This window comes from Camarhynchus parvulus, chromosome Z (assembly GCF_901933205.1).
Source record: "Camarhynchus parvulus chromosome Z, STF_HiC, whole genome shotgun sequence".
NCBI classification, from domain to species: domain Eukaryota; kingdom Metazoa; phylum Chordata; class Aves; order Passeriformes; family Thraupidae; genus Camarhynchus; species Camarhynchus parvulus.
The window spans coordinates 11,095,443-11,119,370 of record NC_044601.1 but is presented as its reverse complement, the minus strand read 5'-3'; the positions used below and the strand labels follow the sequence as shown (position 1 = coordinate 11,119,370).

The 23,928-nt window shown below is 37.8% G+C and overlaps 1 protein-coding gene across 2 annotated transcripts in view; it reads right to left on the bottom strand.

The window, feature by feature from the left end:
• Nucleotides 1-487: 487 nt before the first annotated feature.
• ST8SIA4 (ST8 alpha-N-acetyl-neuraminide alpha-2,8-sialyltransferase 4) overlaps nt 488-23,928 on the bottom strand; it is a 58,535-nt gene continuing 35,094 nt past the window's right edge. For both annotated transcript variants that reach the window (XM_030968004.1, XM_030968005.1), the window contains one exon: nt 488-6,943. In XM_030968004.1, coding sequence (XP_030823864.1) covers nt 6,661-6,943 — 283 coding nt within the window. In that variant the 3' untranslated portion in view covers nt 488-6,660. The remainder of the gene's footprint in view (nt 6,944-23,928) is intronic.

Below are 23,928 nucleotides of genomic sequence, written 5' to 3'. Positions count from 1 at the left end.
TTAAGCATAATTCAGCAAAATTTGGCCTCTTTTATGCCCATGTAATGAAAAAGAACACAGTCATAGGATTCTCAAAGACACATAAGCTCCAACAGTGTGTGAAAATGGAAACTGCAATTACGGCATAGAAATATCCAACTCATTACAGAAAAAGTTGGGGATATTTTCTAGTATCTATAACCAGAATGGAGGTGTGTATTTCCTTTTGCAACATGTCTGGTAAAGGTTTAGAAATCTGTTATTGTTTTAATCTATTATTTGTAGGGATGGATTAATGGGCTTTAAATATACTGTACTGTACTTGCAGTACTATCTATGATTTCTATGTGTCTTCATACAATCACTGAGCAAAATTTTTTCATTTTTTTCCACTTTATCTAAAAATCTAAAGTGCATACAGAGTTTAAATCTAAATCTCACTGATCCAGTTTTGCTGTCCTGTGAATTGCTTCCAACATTTTATAATAGAGTCTATTAGTGGGGCATTTGGGCCAGGACCTCTCCTGCCTCGCTGATATCCAGTGCCTGGGGGCCTGGAGTCTGTGCCCAGACTGAGGGCAGTGTTTTTTCCATTTCCAAGCACACACAGAAGTGAAGCTGAGCACATATTCTCATGACACACAGAGGACACCAACACAGCTGGTCACTCACGCTGGCACTGCACAGTACTGCACAGCTCCCTGCTCTTCCTCCTAGGCTGGCAGGTAGAAGGTCCCATGTGCAACACTCCGGGAACACTCTCCAGGCTCATGAGCATACGCATGTTCATGGGGCCACCTCTGCCTGCCTGGCGCCCCTGCCCCAATCCCAGACCCCCTCATTACACCCATGTGTCCTCAACCTGCTGGCTAATCCAGATGGAAGTTGGCTGGTGATGGCCACATGCACCCCATCAACACCAGGTTTAGGGAGAATACAGATATTTCATCTCAGCAGCTGGCACCACACGGATAGAATGTGAGCTGTGGTTCTATTGCAGCAACCAGCGCTGATCATTTGCCTCACTCATGCAAAGCCTGCCCAGCATCTGGTTTTGTTAACACCCAGCATTCCCTTCCCCCAAAAGGAGGTTAGTCAACACTACTTGCTACAGTGCTGACACTGAATCACAGAATCATTAAGGTTGGAAAAGATCTCTAAAATCATTGAGGAAAACTGTTAACCCAGCACTACCAAATCCACCACTACAGCACATCCCCCAGGTCTGACTCCACCATATCCCTGGGCAGGCTGTTTAAATGCCTAACTACCTTTTCAATGAAGAATTTTTCCCTAATATCCAATGCAAAGCCCCCTGGCATAAAGCCCTTCATTCAGTAGTTGTAGAGAGTGACTGAGATTCCCGCCACTCACTCCAGCAGCTAATACCACAGGCCAGGGGCATCTACATCCCTCATCAGCACTCCAGCAGCTGGCACCCAATTCTCTCACAACAGTCCCCCACTATCTGGTACTGAGTCCTTCCAGCATGCACATACATAGGACAGACAGTGAGATGACACAGAGAAGGAGGTAAGAGAAGATTTAACGGACTTAAGATAGACTGGGGCAATCACCCTTAGGAATCTGCCAGACAAGCATACTGACCTGCCATGGTTTACAAGCAACTGGCCCCTTTTCTGTCTGTTCCTCTTTTCTTCCTCCCCTGAACACTGCCCAATTTATAAAGACCCATCAACTCCCCTCCAACATTCTGAACCCCCAGGACTGCATTCTTATCAGTTGCAAAGTACCATTTGCCCACAGTTTATTGATAGCTGTTCAGTGCGATTGATGAGGTTGGCTTCTTCTTGTTGTCTCCATTATGATTTGCCTGTCAGGTTTGGGTCTCCATACACTTTGGTTCCCCCTTCTCCTTAGAATCCCTTTTGACAAAGTCCCTGATCAGAAAATCATACTGGAATAAAAAATCCTACACTTGACCCTTACTATTTTGTGTGACTCATCAGTTTTAGTTCTCATCTCTGCCTCCCTTGTTATTGGTCAGACAGGTTTGTGTCTCTCTGTTCCTGTTTATGGCTTCCTCCTTTTCTTAATATCCCCTTTTGTGTTGAGAAAGTCCCTGATCAGACACCTTAAGAAGCAGACATTCTTCTTCCACAGATTCTTAAAATTAGCACAAGATTGATTAAATTATCATAAATGTGTTACAAAGAAATATGGAACAGAATATAGCAGAAAACATGAAAGGAAATTTTTTATTTTTCAGTTATACAAATAAAAAACAATCCCCATAGCTGTACTTGAAATAAGAACTAACAGTGTCAAACATTGCAATTCTGAAAGAATATGTATCAATACTTTAAACCACAGAAATTGTATGACATACACTCAGTAGCAATAGTACTCTCCTTTATCTACATCTATAACAATTGTGCTTTTCCTTGCACAAAGTAACAGTGCTCTTAAAAATAAGTAATGTGCAATTTCAGAGTTCTATCCCGAAATATGCTAATCTAGATCCCCATGTAAATCCAGGACATGTCTCTCCCAGGAAAGTCACCGCAAAGAGGGCTTAGCACTTTGCTAGATCAATAATTTAAAAAGGTACTGAACCTGCACCTGTTTTTCTTCAAATTGCAATTAGAGAAAAAGTACTGACCTCAAACATGTTGCTTATATTGTCAAACAAAAGAATGATACAGTTGTTACTACACATCAGAGTCAGATTTGAAAGGTTCAGTAGATCTTGTATCTGGAGAGTGGCTCAGAGCTGTGGAACAGAACTATCCCAAAGCTGGAAAGTTAACAATCAAACACTTATCTATTGTTGTATGAAATATGAAGGACTGTCACAGAAACATTAACATGTATCTTAACAAACAATTTACAATCAATTTATCTGAATGAAATCAAGTTGTTTAATGCAAAGCTGCCATAACCTTTGGAAAAACAGATGCAGTCTGCTGTCTTGATTTAATTTCCAGTTCTTATTTTTAATGTACATTTAGGAACTACAGCAGGAAACTTATATAGCTGATGAGAGGATAAATTTGAGGAACACTCTGAACACAACTGATTGGCATTTCAGTTGTTCCTCACCAGGGCAGATACATTAGGGATCTTTCTTTTTATCCTACTACTTTGTTTTAGTTATTGATGGTATTGGATTATAAAAGTGGTAATTATAATACAAATTGATTATCTGCTCTGTGCTGCTGGCAGCAGAGGTGTGAATATAGATAAAACAACATAAATCACCCAAGGCAGCTATGAAGACTTAAGCTGTTGACTGCTAACCAGTAAAGGACTGCAAAGTGAAATCCATTTCACCTCAAAGTCTCTAAAGAGCAGTTAAAACTTTGCTGCAATGTCCTGGGTCACCTTTAGGGAAAAAGTCACACAATAGAAGTAATCTGTTTTTCCATTTAGGTTCTGGGGTGCCTTAACAGAAATGCCCCAAGAGCCCAGGAAGTATAAGGGAAAGATAAGAAGGGTGTCTGCAATGAATCCATTGCCACAGCTTCCCAGCTGTAGAATGCAAACAACAAGGAAAGTCCTGGGCATGTCTCACCTCAGGTTACCTTAGACCAAACAGTAGCTGGTGGTCACAAACCATCTCGAAACAATTTTTTGAAACATCAAACCACAGACCAAAGAGCCACCCAGAATCTTTGGGCTCCACATGGACACAGGTCTTACAAAAGAACAAGCGTAAAATGACCACTATTTTTTGTAAAAACCAACACAGTCAGATGACAACTACCTCACAGAATAGTTTGAGACCCACCCCTCAGTACATCACACCTCAGCTCAGGATAAAGTGAGGCAGGTGAGAGAAGTGTACTGGTGTGGAGTCCCATGGTTTTGGTAAGGAGACACACCTAGGTGCTGGTTTAAGGGGAGAGTGCTGTGAGAAGGATGAGTGTTGATGACAGCTGAGTGCCCTGAGCCTATAGCTCACAGTGTCCAAAAGTGCAGTACTGAAGGTAGAAAGCCTGCAGAGCATGAGGTTAAGGCCCAGTTTTGAGGAGGTATGAGAAAACCCTGTTGTAATTGAAGCAGGTACTACTGTCATGTCTTGTGCCAAACCAAGTCAGAGAAATTTAGCGATTTGGTAAAAATCTTGACTCCATGGCTTTTGTACTAAACTTAACTTCACTTGCAGAAAATCAAATGTGAAGCATGCTAAACCAAGGCTTAGGCCAAGGTTTAATTTCTCTGCTGACTTTTAAATGCAAATTCTCTCACCTATCTTTCTATTTGTATGATACTCTTTTCATGTATTCATTTGCACAAATATTTTTTTTACTGCCAAGGAATGCAAGAGTACCCATTTTGCTGTCAGATACATAATCAATTGACATTCTCAAACCTTCCACAGGTGAACAAAATCATCTGTCAGTTAATATTTTAGACTACTTGAGCATGAGGTTTGTCAATGGCCTGACACTAGAGAGAAGAAAAGACACTCCGAGAAGATAAAGCTGAGCAGATGTTTCTCTGAGCTTCTGAGAGACTGGCAATCTGTGAATTCTTTATTTCAATAGCAATTTTGTCAATGTGTATGAAATATGCTTTAGAAGATCAACAGTAGCAAAACCCTAACAGCAAGAAGAAGAATATGCTTACCCTTAATTGAAGAAATAACCTTGTATTAAAATGAAGGTGTACATAGAGAACAAATAGCACCCTCTGGTTTATAAACACCAAATAAAACACATTCCAGTCTGCATGGCTGTTTACTTCCTCATGATGCCTTGGTTTCAGTGAGTTTCATGTTAGGACCACTTATTGCACATTAGCATGTGGCCACAGTAAACTGTCCTAAGTACAAGAGTCTGGTGACTAGGGAAAGATGTTACTGTATCTTACATATAACAAAACTGACTTTCTACTTCCTGTAATATTTGACCGCAAGGCACTGATTTAGCTACCAATAATCCCAGATCTCCAATCATGCATAATGAAATACATGAACTTAAGAAAATGGGTAATAAAGAGCATTTTCAGCTAATAAATGTCTGTGAGATTGGTAAAACATATGAAATTGCTCAAACTAATTAAAAATTCAGTAGATATGCTGAATATCATATTTGGAGATCAAGACCTAATGTAGCTCTGAAAATATAACAAGAAAATATCCATACATTATACCTGCACGCCTACTCCTTAGCCAAGCATAACAGGAAAGATATGAAACCATGATGTTAACCTATTTAGTGCTCCTTTAGCACTAAAATACATGATAGGACAACAAGTTTTATTCCTTAATGTGTGCTGTACTGACACTCCACTCTCCTATACTCCTGTAATTTCTTGTTTTCTTTTTTCTTGGAAAGAAGGAAGTGAAAGAACTCTTCTTTTTTTGGATAAACAAGACTGATGATCAAAAAACCAACTGTGAGATAATGTGTTATTTCAGTCATACACACATCAGAACATCTAAATTATACAAGAGGTATATTAAATAAAGAGATCATTTAACAGCATTAGAAGTTTAAAAGAACTGTATGATCTACATCTTTTCCCATTAATTGGCTAGGTGTTTTTTTTCCCTTTAGTTCTGCTGTCACCTGAGTTTCTTTAGACCTTTTCTTTCCACCAAGGATAAAACTATATACATACATACATGTGTATATATATATATATAGCTAGATATACACACATATGTATTTGAATACATGAAGGAATTTCTTTACTCCTTTGCAGATTTTTCTGAAGAATTCTATATGTGAAGTCTATAAAAGAGCTTTGATTTGAGATGCTTAAAAAATATAAATAACAAAGAATATGTTCCTTTAAGCAGCAAAGAAACATGAATCCACAACATTTCTACAAGATAAGGGAAAAATGTGTATAAAAGTTATCTTTGGCACTGAAAATAAGGGCACCCTCTTGAATGCCTTCAAATCTCTACAGGAGAGAAAAACTTATAAGTCAGATCAAAATGGTATCTGTGTGGTTTCATGTAATGGGTACTGGGTATCTAGAAAAACAATTGGGATGTTGAGGAATGTGTGACAGCAGGATGCGACACAATAACACTCGGTAAAATATTTGACGTTCCGCTCCATCCTCCTATGCTTACAAATCTTCTTTCCTTAAGACAATCCCATAAGATAAAAAATGTAATTACTCATTCCTTGAAATCTTGTAAGGGCTCCAAAACTTAAAAGCAACAAAACCCAACCAACGGCAATAAAAACAGCAACAAAAACTGAAGTTATAATACAATATCAGAAACAGTTCTCTGATTGAAGGCATTTACTAATTTTTTTGATCTTACAGACTTCACTTTCTCTACTTAAATCCATCATGACATTTTCTGCCGAAGCCTGATTTATTTACTCAAGTAAATATTCCATCCACTGGGTATTCCTGCGTGGGCTGTCTGACCACAGCTGCAAATTGGCAGGCTCTTTTTCTTCTTTAATTTGTGATGAATGTGTCACTGCATCCTGTAAACACTACTGAGCATACATTCAAGCTTTCTTTTTAGTAAAAGTGGCACTTAAACCCTTGCTGTCAGGATAGCTTAGTTATATAGCACTTTACAGGTATAACAGCTGGTTATGTACTTCTGATATAACACGTTCTTCCAATAACTTCGTGGGTATTGAAACAAATCCCCACAGTGGTCCCACTGCCATTTCACATCATCTTTATGATCTTTATGATGAGGTGTGTATTCTGTATTTATTGTACAATACTAGTGCTTTATTGCTGTATGCATTTCCCTGTTGTTAATTTAAGTGCTCCTTTGTTATGTAACACATACAATGTTTTAAACTCTAATGGCATCCTATGAGGACTGGCATTAGAAAAGTACCGATACTTCAGATCATCATAATAGTGATACTTGACTGGTTTTCCAAGTAAATCCTTTGGGAATGGCCAAAATCCGTACAGGTGAATTTCATCACAAAATCTGGTAGCAAGTGTATACATGAGAAGACCAGTGCTGGGTCGTTTAATGTGCACCTTGTTTGTCAGCCAATAGCTGCGAAGAAAGAAAAAGTGCATTAACAAACTCATACAACTTCACGTGAATAAATTCTGTGAACTTATTTTATCGACTATGGATTCATTTTACACGATGAAAAGGTAAAAGTCTCCTTTTCTCTAAACTGAGATCATAATGACACTGTTCATAATGGCACATTTATTCCTCCTAGGAGAGGTAAAGGGAAACCTTAGCACAGTGCTGGAAAAAACCTGGCCAACTAAGAGACTTAGTTCAGGCTTTAATTCCAACACAACATCATATCTGCAGAAGCTAGAAGACTGTAGTTAACCTCCTCAGCCGGATCAGGGAACAGTCTCCTGCTATAAAAAATCTGACCTGTTGTGGTATCCAGTTCATGTGATCAAGTGAGCCCTATGCTGAATATTTGATTGGTCTGGTGGTCACTTCATAGATTGCTTGTCTAAATAGAAAGCAAATGGAAATGATACACCTAAGTTAAGAATGTAACTTTCAGAAGTCAGTAAAAGAGAAGCTCGATTTACTTCCTTGTGATTAAACACATAAAACTACCTGTTGTTAAAGGCAGTCTCCAGATAAGCAAAACCTTAACACTACTGATTTTTAAAAGGTTTTGTTTTGTACTCAAACATTCAGTGGTCGGACTGAGGCTACAGGACAGTTTTCCTGAGCCAGTACCAAGAAGTCTGCTTATGGCTTTAAAAGCAGCAGAGAGTTTTCTAAGACACAAATGGAAACTTAGCTGGATTCCAGCACATAGCTCATGTTAGTACCCTCAAAGTCTGTCACCAACACTGTTCTACATCTCTAACCTTTAAAATTAGAACGTCATTAAAACAGTGCCAGCTATTGCTGGCAAAACACTTCTCCCAGGTCTGATTCAATAGAAAGTACAATAGTACTTAATGAAAATGAAAAAGGTCACTTAGATTCTTAAACCTGGTCATTTTTTTAACTCGGACAAGCAACAGCCATGCACACAGCTATACTGATTGGACTGTGGAATTGTGTTACTGCAAGTAAGGGAAGTAAGCATGACTTAGCATTACCACACAAATGTAAAATCATTGCAGTGTGGCACTGTACTCTTAGTTGTAGGCTGTGAATTGCTTCTACCACAGTCTAGGAAAAAGGTCAAGTGAGAAAAGCCTCACCAGACCAGAGTTAGCCTTGTTTTAAATGGGATTTCAATAAGGCTGAAACTTAAAATTATACATCCAGAGTCCTATAAAGGCATTAATGATGTAGTAGAAGGAATGTCCCACGCCCCCAGTATGAGACAGGACAGCAAAACTATGCCTTTAATCAAAGCTCAAAGTATGTTAAAAGCAGCAGTTAATATGCAACATTTAAATTAACGATCCCACTGAAACTGGCCTTTTCAGTTTCATTCTTTGCCAAAACCATAGCTTTGAATCATAGATAGGTATGCATGTGAAAGCTAGTTTGGTATTTTTGGTGGGTTCTTTGATTTTTTTTGTTCTGTTGCTGTTGGCTTTTTAAAAATTTGGTTTGTTTGTTTGTTTGCATTATACTGAAGTTTATTTTTTGAAAGCTGAAGGACCCTGTAAGCAGAAAACAGTTCTGAGCTGAGTAACTGCTTCTCCAAAGCCACTATAGGGAGAATTTCACTTGTCTAAAAACAGGATGGTAAAAACAGGATGGTAAAAAGCTTATTTAAGGGTGGAATGCAATTGGGAATGGGTACATCTACAAATGACACATGCATATATAATTTTTTATTGTCTTCATAAACGCCACGTTTTAGACATAACATGCTAAGCAGTTTTCACTCTAATAAGCTGCAACTCTAAGATGAGAAACGAAAGGAGAGACTCCATTCTAGAAAATAAATGTTTGTTTATGGAAAAGTTGCTGGAGAAAGAAATCGGAACACTTTTAGCACTTCATAGCGCTAAAAGTAGCTGTCTCTTGAGAAGTCGGTACTTTAGTCTCATGCAGTCATCCATCTAACATTAGTGTTTCTAGCCAAAGAGCAGTTAAAATTGATGCATCTGGTACTACAGGGTACCACTATCATTCCAGCTGAATTTCAACCCTCCAGGAATAGGATGCTCATGGCAGAAAATTAAATTAGTAAACAGGTAAATATGAAAAGGACATTATATCTTAAGCATTTCTGTGCAGAAATAAGTATGTAATGAATAAGATGCAATGAAGACCCTCTTACAATTTAAGAGTATAAAAACGTATATTCTCTTCTGTTTGTTATACTCAGGTATTATACAAACCAGAAGTTTAACTATTTGGTATTTCTTAAAATTGAAAAGATACCCAAAATCTCTCTCTATATATACTGAAAATATAGTCCTTGATGTAATTACTATAACAATTTTGTAACTTGGGATCAATTATACTTCAGATTAAAAAAAAAAAAAAAGAAAAGAAATGCAACAAATGAAACAGTTGGAGGCACTCAGCTCTAGGCTGATGCTTCCCAAAGATCATTTATCTCTGCAAATTCCTGGCTCCCAACGTCTGCTTGAATGAATAGAATTATCAAGTGGTGACACAAATCTCAAGTAGCCTTTTTGATCTGAAAGATATATGCAAACTTTTCAGTCGCTCAGGTACCTATTCTGATCTCTGAGTGAAGGCTGATTAGGGGTGATCGATGTTATAGATGCTTTAAGCAATAAGCATCTTTGTACCTGTTTTTAGTTTCTGGAGTTTTATTACAGCTTTAGTTTAAAGCATAAAGATACTCTCCCCATATACTTTTCTGGGATGCACTCATTTTCTGTTTAAGTAAGATTACATCATGAAGGAAGCAACTAACTATAGAATTGAATGAGAATCTCTCTTGTTTCTCATATCTCTAGATTTTCAACTGTGACCAGTTCCTGATTTTCCAACTGGATACAGCATCAGCTTAACTGACAGGACTGGGTGGATCTCACCATGTGAAAAAACAGTCATCACTATGAAGTCTGTAACTGGCGACACAGTGCACCACTACTCATTTTCTTGATGTCTCATGCTAAAACAACTCTTTTGTGGGGCCTGAAGCCTGAATTTATTGAAGATTAGTGAATGCGCCAATGCATAAACACTCTTTTAATCCTATAATTCCTGTGACTTGAAGTTGAGTAGCTTGAATTTAAAGAGATCTCACTTCAAATTACTTTAAAATATATGGCTGATGGTAATGTAGTAAAGACATTGCCAAGATACCATGAATTTCAATGTATGCTCAAAAGTTAAAAGTAATCTCTAGGGTAAGTGAGTAAGCACAAATAGAGAGTATGTTGAACCGTCTGCAATGAAAGGAAGGTCAGATCTGTACTTAGGTCCATGTACTTGCATTTTATAAAATTGCTGTTAATAAATACCATGTTTGCAACAGGTAACTAAAAAGCCCCATAATATACTGTAACAGTAAGGGTCACCCTGCTGACAGCAGGAGAGTACTAAAAATGACTCTTCCATGAAAAGAAAGGGTATTTGAGCAGGCAGTGGTTCCTGTGAAATGTCCTTGTGCTTCTACAATCATTCGGTCTATTTTCACCTCAGCTCCTCATCCCAACTCCAAGCATCTTTGCCTTCAAAACTGCTTACCCACTTCAGACAAATTAGGTAGTGAGTCATGGCCACACATCCAAGAACACTTTCACACAGTCCAATATGGATCTCTCTTCTACAATCCATTCTTTTTACAGAGCATACATATTTCAAATAGATTTCACATGATTTTAAAATTTGAACAATGATCTCTTGCATGTTTCACTGTATTTTACATTAAAAAAAGGAAATAATCAAAGACATTTTTGGTATTTCTGTTAGTACCAGAATGAAATACTGTCAATAATGGATTTCTGCCAGCATTATATTTCAGATGAAAAAAAACCTTTTTGATGCTTTAAACATGCATGTTTTTTGCTTCCTTTTTATTACTACCTTAATGAAACGTAGTTCCTATATGCAGTTCCACACCATAAATAAAAGATATGTTTTACAATTCTTTATGTAAAAATGTATTTTTTGGCAAAGATCCTTATTTGTCTCCACTAAGATACTACAAAAAGCCGTAAATTTATATAAAGAATTGATTTTTTTTAATTGAGGCATTGGTACAAAACCTAAACTTCTCAGTGATAATGACTTTTAGAAGTATCATGTCATTATTTGTATTGGAAGGAATGTCAGCAGACCTCTGACAGATCTCAGTCCAACATCTTTCTCCAAGGAGGGCTTCTCAGCCACTGCGGCTGGGCCTGTGCTCCAGCTGAAAGAGATGGTCTGAAGTTTCCCTAATTTTTGCCTCACAACTGTCGCAAGAACAGAGACCCTATTGAAGACCCTATTCAGAGTTCTGGCCTGGTTGAGGTGGATGCCCCACCAAGCGATTATTCACAGCTGTGTTGACAGTGCCACATGGTTTACTGCTTCTAGCAGGGCCTGCCAAGGATCTTGTGCCTGCTTCATGACAATGGCCCATGAATTTCCCCACATCTCGGCCAAATGACTTTCAGGGGCAACTTTGGTGGTCCCTCAGAGAAAACCCTTCATCTGCTTCACTACCACTGTGATGGATGGAGATTGAAGCCCCCTCCCAAGGACTGAGACCCCTGTAATCCTAACACGGTGGGGGGGTGCTGCTGGCCCGAGCAAAGTGAGCCCAGGTGTGTTCTCTGGACCAAGAAAACAATGGGTCTCGCTCACTGCTGAGAACATGGGCTGTCTGTATCCGTTCTCAATACCTGTTACCCCTCAGCAATTTCAACAGACTTATTCTTTATTGTATCTGTTCCCCCTTGGTGATTTCAAGATCTGTTTCCCCCGTTGGCAAAAGACTATAATAGACCCCTCAGTTAACCAGGACTTTGAGTTTCTCACTGATGTGACAATTCCCCTGGTGTCCAGACCATCGAGGATTTCGTCCCTGTGTTGGTAGCTATACCTGGTCCCCCCTCTCTCTCTCCCTCTCTCTCTCTCGCATCTCCTTTCTTCCCTTCTAAATCCCTCTATCACATTTGCTGTGGTCATTCCATAAAAGGTGTATTTGTCTTGATTAATATTGAAATCCCCACCGTGTTTTTTCTCCACTCTGAGATCAATTAACAAACCATCACGATGCCCGCTTGTACCAGTGTATCGTGACACCAGCCCAATCACCTCTAAACAGCTCACTGTTTAGCTTGTTTCAGTTGGAAAATACTTTTTGTGTTTTAAGGGGGCTCAAAGATGCTTGAGTGGGAAACTGTCTACATTAAAAAAAAGCAATGAAAAAAGTGAAAGTCTGCCCTGGTGAATATGAGATAAATAAATTATTTACAACTGTAAGCACTATTAAAAGATCACTTTGACACATTTGAGTTTATGGCACTTCAATATTTTGGCCTTTAAAAATATTAAACCTGTTTCTACCAGATCAAAATGTCACCTATAGTTAAATATACAGTCAAATCCACCAGACTTTCACCTATATCTAGCAAGATATCCTCATATTTATGAAAATGGAATGTTCTACTATCAGCATGACTGCCAGAGGAATGTCAATTGAATAGCATGTTACTACCTGAGAATGACTTCTTGCAGGTATTGACAAAAATTAAATGAAAATAAACACATAAACCCACAGATATCTGTTTTAAAAACAGTTAATGTTAAAATGATGTTCTGAGGACACTCTATTACAATGACTAATACAGGAAACAATTGATTCCAATATTCATTACATTATATGAATGGAAATATATATGGGGAATTCAAATTACAATTGTTTATCCTGTTACTATGGAATAGATGACTTGTGACTAAAAACATGAGATGTGCTTTCTCATGGCTGTACTCAGAGTGAAGTGTTGTCTCAGACACAGAAAATCAGATATGATGGGTTACATTCAAATACCAGGTAATTTAGTGTACTTAGCATCTTTATTTGCCTTATTTACAAATTCCATAAGATGTCATAGCACAAAGAGATTCAGAATCTGGTTGTTTATATTTCAATGGATTTTGAATTCCTTGTTCTGGACAGGGGTGAATCTGAGGAAACATATATGCTTAAACTCTGAATAGCTCAAAAGATTATATATCGAGCTCTGTTTCTTGAGATATCCAAGCTGATCTCCAAGCAAACCTACTTAACATACCTGGCTGTCACTGAAATTCTGATCCTTTTACAGACAGAGAGGATATTTTTAAAAAGAGCTTTCTGAGAAGTCATGTATGGTATTTTTGAAGTTAAAATATTAACATCAATAGGAAGCTAGGAGAAAAAAGATTTTGAAAGATGACAAAACATTTCAGTGTTACTCAAGCATGTCTGTGTGAGAAGCTAGAGGATGTATATTGTCTTGATTACACTTCCTCAAAAAATACTTCAGAATGGGACAAGACACAGAGTAAAGCGACATATGCTATTAGAAGAATAAAGTAACTTCTGTATGAGGAGAGAATAGCTGGAAAAAGAGACAATTAGATGGGAAGATGCAAAACACTCCAAAATTATGAAGTGGTGAAGGTGGCAAATAGGAATTTAATTACTACTTTAACACAAGCACTGTAACATAAAAAGTAACTGACTCAGTAAAGACATTTATTAGGTCTCAAATAAGGCGTGAAATAAACAGATGAAAGTACTTTTTACACAATACAACACTGAACTGGGAATTCAAGGCAATAGGATGTTTGGATGCCATTGACCAACTGACTAAAAAACCCACAACTTGTCAATGTTCATAAACCCAATGGTGCAGATGAAACTCAAAAGTTTGCTCAGCTGCTGGTGATGCATATATCACAGGGTAATTTTCCTCTATTTCTAACTTTTCTTCTACATTTCTGTGTTGACACCTGGCACTGGTAAGACTACAGACTAGAAAGGGATCTCTTAAATAGCAACTTTTATGATCTTGGACCTAACATCTGTTTTCTAAAGAAAGTATTAGGGCATGTTTCTTCCTCAAATTCAAAGAACAAGCCTTTCCTTGTGCTTTCTTGTCTTCAGTGGGATTAATCACACCAATGACAGGAACAACTCTTCAATTTACCCTCTCAATTTATGTGAATGTTTTAATTAAAAATGCACTATTTTTCTTTTTCTTACTGAGATATGCTTTGTGCAGAATGCTGCACACAAGGAATCTAAAGTGTGAAAGAATTAAAGTATGAACAACAACACAGAAAATGTGACAGCAGCACAAAAGCACTGCTGAGTGCAAAGATCTACTTGAAAGTTTTCAGTGTACAATATTTTCAAAGAGCACACATAGAAAAAGTCTTTCATTAAAAAGAATAATGCACTTTATGAAGAGCTGAAACTCCATCAAAGCTCTATCAAAACATCAAGATTCTGTCCTGATCTGCCTCTTTAGTAGTTAGAAATGTTAGAAACTGTTTTGAGCTGAATATATCACATTACAGGACAACAAGGGAAAGTAAAGGCTACTTACTTATATTGCTATGAAACTTGTCAAGAATATCCATCAATACGTTTTAAAAATTATTTAAGCCCTCAGGAATCCATTTAGATGAAAAAGAGACCTGACCCTTTGCCAGTAAATATGGTTAGTTTTCTACTGCATGAAGACTTAAATGTGTACCCTTGCTTCAGAGTCATGAAAGTCATCAGCTGACACACTAGCACAGTACATGCCTCTGCTAAGAAGTGTTGCTCACTCAACTCACACACAAAACCATTTTCAAGAGTGAAACGCAGCTTAATTTTAGAAGAACTCATCTATAAATAATTTGAGATTACAGTTGCACTAGATGAGCACACAAACACATAGCAAAGGTGCAGGAAAACAGACCTAGAGTATATTTTACAGGCTCAGAAAGTCAAGAAACTTCTGGAGAAAAGATTTTCCTTTCTGACAGATCAGCTCATCAATGGAATATGATGGAAAGAGACAGATCTTCCAGTAGGTGTTCCATGGCTATGTTATTTCTGTGACATAGTCGGACAATAACATATGCCTACTGTGCAGATAATGGAGCAAAATACAGAATTCTATGAATTAGAGAATCACAGAATTGATTCAGTTGGGCAAGACCTTTAAAGATCAATTAGTCCTCTCCCCCTATTCTGGGCATGGATATACTTCACTAGACCAGGTTGCTCAAAGCTCCATCCAACCTGGCCTTCAGCAATTACAGTGATGGAACATCCACAACCTCCCTGAACAACATGTTTCAGTGTCTTAACAGCCTCATGATAAAACATTTCTGCCTTCTGTCTAATCCCAACCTACCTTCTTTTAGCTCAAAACCACTGTCCTTTGTGCTCTCTTGGAGAGACCAGTAAAAAGTCTCTCCCTCTCCAGCTTTCTTGTAGGCTCCCTTCAAGTACTGGAGGGCCACAGTAAGGTGTCCCTGGACTATTCTCTTCTCCAGGCTCAGCAAGCCGATCTCTCTCTGCCCTTCCTCAGAGGAGGGATGCTCCAGCCCTATGATCATTTCTGTGTCCCTGCTCTGTACCCGCTGCAGCAGGTCCCTGTCTTCTTTCTGTTGAAGACTCCAGAGCTAGATGCAAGACTCCCAAGTGGGGTTTCAGCAGAGCAAGATTGGACAGAATGAACTCCCTTGACTTGCTGGCCATGCTCCTTTTGAAGCAGCCAAGGATACAATTGGCTTTCTGGGCAGTGAGTGTATATTTCCAGCTCATATACATATGAAGACATGTTAATGTTTCCTTCAGGTTAAAAAATCCTAATCACTCAAAAAACATTTTCTAAAATCAATTTGTAGCCATAAAATAGAATCCAACAGTGATAAACTTGCAGTGTTGCAACAATTTTTTCTTTTACTCCCCACATAGACATTATAAATTAATAAACTACCTTCACAATTATAAAGTGAAAGTCAATATGCCAGTGTGTAATTTCAAATCAATCTGGTTTTGATTAATACAGACTGAACCTGCATCAAGTAAACTACTTTTTGTTCCACATTTGTTAAAAACTGCTGCACTTCTGGGCTTTTTAAAATTCCCTTTACAGTTCTAATGGGTTTAACAACTATTTATTATTTTGCATATTTTTATCTTGTTCTATGGAACCATTTAAAAATATGGAAATATTAAGGACTAAGGTTTTAAAAGTTTTTAAGGTTTTAAAACCTCAAAAATGTTGGAGAACATTTGAACAGTGTGACTGGTAGATGTAAAAATGGTGATCAAGAAGCATGCATGACTTTATGAGGATTTGAAATGTCAGGAGATGTTTTTAGATGGTACAGTCAAATGTAAGATAAACAGTCAAATCTAAGTGACATACAATATCTGTGGCAACATACAGTAGCAATGATAAAACACAAAAGAGAGGGTATCTAATAAAAAAGTAAGAAATAGAACCACCCGGTTGAATAGTGAATCTAAGCAGCTATTTGCCATAATTTTATAGTCCTCCTTTCTCCTTTGTTTCATTCCTTCTGCATGAAACCTCAGAAGATAAACTATTTACCCATGTCTATAATTATAAAGCTCAGCTGCAAAAGAAAAAACCTTGTCTGGAAAAGTAGTGTGGGATTGCCATTTTAGAAAGCACACTGGGCCCAATTCTAAGAATAGAACCTAAGAAAATTCTAAGAAAGGGATACAACTATATTTTAAATAAATAGGGCTACAAATGGTTTCAGAGGGTGTCAGTGGCTTTTTTCTCTCTTGTATAGGTTGAAAATATTATTTCTTTTCTTCTCTAGAAAGGGTACTGGTATTAGTTTGGATTAAACAGAAACAAGGAAGCAAAAGGATGATTCATATTCAGATTGAAGATGGCACAACAGTATTTTTTTCATCTTAAAAACCTAATTTTCTACTCAGTAAAATAGGATTACCTACCACCATTCCACACACAGAAACTTATGAAAAGGTGGGAGAGATAAGCTTGAAAGTAGGAAAAATTGTCAGGAAAAATCCCCCAAATGTGTAGTGTACAGAAAAGCTCCAGCATTTCCTAATAGCAACATGAGAAGGCAGTCACAGGAAAGAGATATTTTCAGGTTTTAGGACATTTAGAGACTAAGCTTATATTTTGACTCGTGTTTGTGCTGGGTCTGTTTTAGAAGTAGACTCTTCCACTGAAGAAAAAGTTTGGCTGTGAGTGGTAACAACTGCTAGAAAGAATTACTTTGCACTCCACTCATTTTCTCGGGCTCCTTTTTCACTTAGATGTGGCACATGGCTGCTGTTCCCTGCTAAAGGAAAATTCTATGGACCTAGAGGTTGATCCAGGGCAGCTGTGACAGATGTGGCTGGTGGATTTCCTTGGCAGGGATTGTGTCTGTGGCATCAGGAAGGTTGTTATCAGCAGCCATCCTCAAGCTGAATGACAGTAACACAAGCCCACTCTGTGATCTTTCTGGAGCTAAACTGAGAAATCTGAACTCAAGAGTATAACCCACCTGACCCACAGGGGCAATTCTAATAGGCAGAGATCAGGCAGGATGATAAATAAACAGCCTATTTTCTATCGGCCTTATTCCCTTCCTGAAAGTACCCTTATTATACTCAGAGTAGCTATTCAAGCCTCAGAAAGACTATTGAAGCAGTCCCTTGACAGGAAACCTTGAAAATGGCTTAGGTCAGCAAAGGTACCAAGAAGTGAATTTGACCTATGTTTCCACAGTAACTTGGTTATACAGAACCAGTGCTGTTGGGTATGTAAAACCAAATGTGCATACTAATCTTGAACTTCTGTGCTTTGTCAGTATGTGTCCTGGTGTTCTGATTTTTCTGGGAGTTGGTGAGGGCATAACAAAAATTACATTATATTCCATTAAAAATTACCACTAAAAATCTATCCCTCATGCCAAAGATAGGCAAATGGAATGAAAGAGGAATTTGGTTTGTAAAAAGAGTGCCACCGATGGGATAAAATTCTTCAGCTGTGTTAGTGAAAGCTTGTCTGGGTAAGCCATGCCAAATTAAGAACATAGAAAAACCTTCAGTTGGAGCAAAGCTATTCAAAAAATAAAATTCAGTTTAAGGATGGTAGACTAAAAAAAAACTATGCAACTTTAGTGTAGAGTTATAACACATTCTGTACCAGAGTGACTGGGGACATTGCTAAGTGCTTTGAATCACACAGGTAACTTCAGATAAAATTCATAAAATATGGACTTCAGAAACTCATATTAATTTTTAATATTTTATGACATAAAATTAATAATATAAAGCATTAATTCTTCATATTTTATGAAGACATTACAACAACTTATAATTGATTACATTTTTCCTATAAAAATTTGAACAGAATATTACTGGAGGATTGTAATTAAAATCAGTAACATGTCTTTATTCTAGCTTTCACCATTAGATCTAGTCTTTCCTAGTGAGTGAATATCTGTTCTTATGCTAATGGACAATTAATATATTTCTGTAACAGAAAAAAATCCTATCTAATTTTCTCTCTTTTCAAAACAATGCAAATAGTTCTGAAAAGACTATTCAGACAAGTCATGCATGACCAGTCATGTTCAGAAGAAAAATTTCATATATGAAGAATAGGAATAAAATGCAGTGTCCACTATGCATAGTAGGGAATCAGAAAGAGAATAATGGAAGGACATACTCAATTTGTTAAATTCTGCCTTTGATCACTTCAGAATAATTTATCTGTTGCCTAGAACATCCATTCCATAGGTCTGTATTCTTGAAAGCCCATTTTCCAAAAAAAAAATCACTTACATCACCTGTTAAATCTACCCTAAAACAAGAAAAAGCTTGGTAGGAAAAGCTGTGTTGAATTTCCATTCTGCGTCCAATCCTAACAAAACAGTTATAAATGTAGGCAAAATAAAACAACTCCATTTTAAGTAGGGTTACAAAAGAAAGATGATCCCAGGATGAGTACTCTGCCCTCATCTGAAAGCATTTCATTAATGGCACTGATACTGAAAGTAATGTTGATAAGTGCAGCCTATAAATTTGAGAATTATGTTCAGGATGCTCTTTGCTCACTGGACTAGAAACGGTTTTAAACTGCTTCCACCTTGTGCCAAACTGCCCTTTACAGATGAAGTCAATAATGCCCAACACCAGGTCTGGATACAGTAAAACAATACGTTCATTGCTATGCTACTTGTTAGACATTTTGAAGTTCTTGAAGTTCTCTGTATATATAAATATATATGAAATATATTGAAGCTCTATATAACTTCAGTTATATAGAATAAAATATGGTTTGTATTGATTTAATAAAAATAATTTAATAATTATAATATTAGTTTAATTTAACTGAAGTCTCCTATTTAGAGATTATTAAAGAAAATATGCATTACAGGACCTTAAATTTGATCAGTGAAATGAACCAGAACAAATGAATCAGATATAAAAGCTACTGATTTTACTTTCTGTCTTGGAGTGATTTATGATGATAGTCTATTCCATGATCCTCTGCTTTATGCCCAAAATTGATTGCTATATCTTTAAGGCCTGGGACTGGGTATGTGCAGGGCTGGGGATGGGGGAGCTTATGGGGGTTTTGGTGGGCAATTTCGAGGACTCACTGCACACGTGTTCCATGGTCTGTGAGGTTTGGTTCTGCTTGGCTAGCTTGGTTTTGTTGGGGCAGACAAAAGCTTTTCCCTTCCCTGGCTTGAAGAAGCTGCAGTAGAAATCTTTCATCTGCCTTGAGGTGAACACAACAGCTGCAGGTCTGAGAACGGAGTGTGACTGGCGGGAGCAGGGCTGCCCCATTCCAGCCTCAAGCCTCAGGGAGCCAAGGGAGAGAAAGCACACCAAGAGGCTCTACACCAGTTTTTTTGCCTGCCGTGACAGCTGTGTAGAGGTCAATACCACAGAGCCACCAGGTTTTTGCCTCCTGTTGAAACTCCTTGTGGAAGCTGCACTTCCCTCAGAATGAAAGTTGGTGCTACCTTGAACCATGTGTTGGGAAGAGGTATTTCTCCAATATTTTCCCAATTTTTCAGGCATTTTTGGGTTTTCATTCCTCTGTGAGTGTGGGGTGGAACACAAGTTCTGATGGTTCAGTGCTGTTTTTCTTCCTTGCATTGGAGGCATTTTGTTGTTAATAAACCACTGGTTTTTTTTTTCACTTTCCTCTATTATTAGTTTTATACTGGTGCAGGGGCATTGTTGAAACTCTTTAGAGGAGACAACTCATTACAGAGCGTACTCTCTTAAATTTGTCTCAGAAGTGAGACATCATCATAAGCCCCATGGTTCTCATTGAATTAACCAACTGATAGAGGCAGGCTTCATATAAATAGAAGTATACTACTTCAGTAAATGGAGGAGGCAGAAGTTACTCCTTTACCTCCAAACGTTAGACAAAACCTTTGACCAGTCAAAAACATTCACCGAAGCATGCGTGTGTTGAAGAATGTGTTTGAACAGAAACAATTTGCTGCATCACAGCTTATGTGGAACTCAAAGTGGCAGATTGCCTTACAAAATCCATTAAATATGAAAAGAACACCTGAACAATACTGGAGTCCACACACCAAAGGACCTCTGTCTTTAAAGAAGGAATGAATGATCACTGTTCACATCCTATTAAATTCTAGCTCACTGCAAACAATACCAACCAAAATACCCATTAAATAGCAATGGGATGTGACTGGAGTTCTGTCAAACCCATCAACTGGTTTCACAAGAACATGCCATATACAAAGGAAAAAATTGCTTTTAGTCACTTCTACAATCCATCAGAAACAAATATGACACCTATGTGTAAGGCTTCAGATCCCATTACTGATTTTACAAGCAGTAACTTCCAAAGAGAAATTTCAAAAGTAAGAAGATAATTGGATGTTTTTACTCCCCAAAGGTTTTCTGTCTTTAGCTTGCTTTCTGATCTGACAGCCTTCTGCATAATTTTCTCTTCTGACTATATACAAGAGGAGTAAAGAGAAAAATGACAAAAGACTTTGCATTATTGGCTAGTATTAGAAAAATAGAAATATGTCCTCTGTATTGTACAATTTGCTTTATTTTCTTTATGTGGGTTTTACGCACTTTAAATCTGCACTGCATCAATAGAGGCATACAGTAGGTAGTACCTACTATTTTCCACTTTATTACTGCTGTTATATATCAAATAAAGAAGGAATCCTGAACCATATACCCACTTCACTAGACTGAAAGATTAAAACAAAGCAAATTTAGAAAAAGGAAAAAAAAGGTTGTGCAAATGTATTTAGAATGATTTTAAAAGGAAAAAGTTATCACATTATGGATTAAAGCCTTTAAACAAAATCTGAGCTGTCTTATTGCTACTTACAATGCTATCTTTGTATATCGTCAGTGGCTTTACTAAGTTACCATCAACCATGTAACCAACAGTCATTTGAAGTGAGATCTTCAGTCTGAATTCAAGCTACTCAACTTTAAGTCATTAATGCTATAGAAATAAAGTGTGTTTACACATTGGCACTTTTCCCAGATATTCTGTGCCCAGAACTTGCTATGCATATTATGAACCAATTTACAGAATTTGAAAACAAAACCAGAAAGATGGATTTCCTGTTCTCTTTCACCTCTGCTTCAGAGAATAATTATCATACCAAAATAGCAATGGTGGCTTAGCAATCCCATGAGTTAACACAAGGAGATCTGAGGCATAATTTTGTGCTCTTCTCCAGTCTTTATGTAGTATTCTTGCTTGTGAGAAGCCTACTGTTCTTTTAACAGATTCATTTGGAAAAGATTGCTTGCTACTAACATCTTCAGAGAGCTGACATTAACATATGCATGAACCAAATCTTCCTCTATCCACATCTTCTCAAACCTGTTTTCTCTCTCCTGAATTCATTCAGTTCATTTTCTAATAGACTCCAGGGCCAGCAAGCATCATCTCTCAGGATCTGCTCCCACTGTGAAACATCCCTGGAGGAAACCCACAAACTACAGCAAATAAACTCCTCTCTGGAAACTCATGACAAATCCCTTGTAAGCAGCAGAAATCCCAATTGCCACCAGTGATCTATGGGTCAAACCTGTATTTTGTTTTCAGTGCCAGCATGCAGCAATACTCCCACAGCAGGCAGAGCTGTCCTATCTGCTTGTCACTCACTTTTCAACAGCACAGCTGTGCTCCCAGGGTTTCACACACCCAACACAGCTTCCAGCAGATGCCTTTTAGAGAGGAGAACACACTGCAGCATGGAGGGAGGGCTTTCTCTCTTTGACATTGTCTTTATCAGACCTGAGGATTTCTCTTCAGTGATTTTTAAATGACTGCTTGATTTCCAAAGGAAGAGATCACTGAGATTATTTTCTGAAACCTTCTTGTCATGGAGAGCTATGTAAACCACCTTTTTCCTATTGTGTTTCAATGCTCTGTCCATTATAGACTAAAAGGCAAAAAAGGCAAGGCCTCACCCATAAAGTTTGAGCCACACATGAATCTTTCTACAGCCTCGTTAGCCCATCTGTATATTACATTTCATCTGAGACTAAATAATTTGATACCAGCATAAGCTGTGACACCTGTTGGTTTCAGTATGACTGTGAAATACCCATTTATTTCCCCTCTGCCAATTCTGCTAGTGGGTGTGCCCACACTTGTACTAAAATGAAAAAAAAAAGGAAACAAAACCCCCCACCTTGTGAGCCTCCAAAATGTTCTGAAACCAGGGACTGTATTTGTTTTTGGTACAGCCCTATCTCAGATTCTTTTATGGGTCTTCTCTTTCTTTGGAAAGTCCCCTGTACCCCAGAGGTAGACAATAAAGTACAAATAAATGTGAAATGAAAAAGCAAGTTCTAGCAAGAACTTTTGCTAAGTCCATTTTCTTTGACTACTTCACTAAAGATATGATAGAAAAATGCAAATTATGACACTTGCTTCCACTAAATACAGACTAGAAAACATCAATAAGCTGTTTCTGCAGTGCTCATGAAGTATAGGAACTATAATATGTCTATTAAAAATATTGCTTTAAAAAGTTAGGAATAAAAGTAATTCTGTTTTACACATTACAGCAGTAACTATTATTTTCCTAATTTTTCTTATGGCCAATTAATTCACCTGTTGAAGACAGAAGGACAGAGCTCAGAAAAGGACTTCAATACAGCAGTGTTATAGTATTGGATTCCTAACATGAATCCAAACAGCACTAACCTCTCACATGTGTATAGACAGGTCCTCATGGCTACAAATGAGGATAAGAATAAGCATAATACCTAAGAATAGGATTCACAGGAGCAACTTCTGCTGAAAGAAACACACAAGACACAATAAAGAGGGACAGAGACTTCTGTCTAGAATGGGAAGGAAATGAGTACTGGTGAGAGACTTCAAATCTCATTCCATCCAAAACACATGCATTACTAGCATCTACCTCAACTATGGTGAGCCTTCCGACAGCAAAGGAGCACAATCCAGATTTATCACCTAATGAATCAGTTATTTTCTTGAAAACGTGTTCTGTTCTTAAAACATCACACCAGACATGTCAGCACTGACCTAACCCTCACAAGGGTCTGAAATAGAGCAATGCTCACCCTTCTTCTCACGTTCTAATTCTTTGATGTGAACTCAAACAGGCTGACAGGCTTCCCTTAGCCTCTGAAAAGCCTATACACGACTTGTGTATCAAATAAAAAAATTCCTTCCTTCACATGTAGGCCTGACACTGCCCAGATGCTCTCACTCCCCTCCCCACTCCTCAGTGGGGTGGAAAAAGATCAGGAAGAGCAAAACCAAGTAAAGTCAGGAATCAAGATAAAGACAGCTTACTAGGTGAATGAAAGAACCACCTCTCACCTTCTTATTCTGCTACCATAGTTGTATTGCTTGCTGAGCATGATGCTGGACTGCATGGCATTTCCTTTGGTAACAGGGAAGTTTTGAGGCTGTGCAAGTGCCATTCAGGTGCAGCCAAAACATTGGTGCGTTATTAACACACCAATGTTAATGTAGGTGCACACAGCACCTACATTTTGGTACAAATGTTCGGGAAGAAAGTAGTAGCCATTAGTCTTAGCACTCGGAAATTCCAGACAAAATATCCTCACATACTTCTCAGTCCTTCTGATCTCAAACACTCCCTGTACACCATCAAGAATT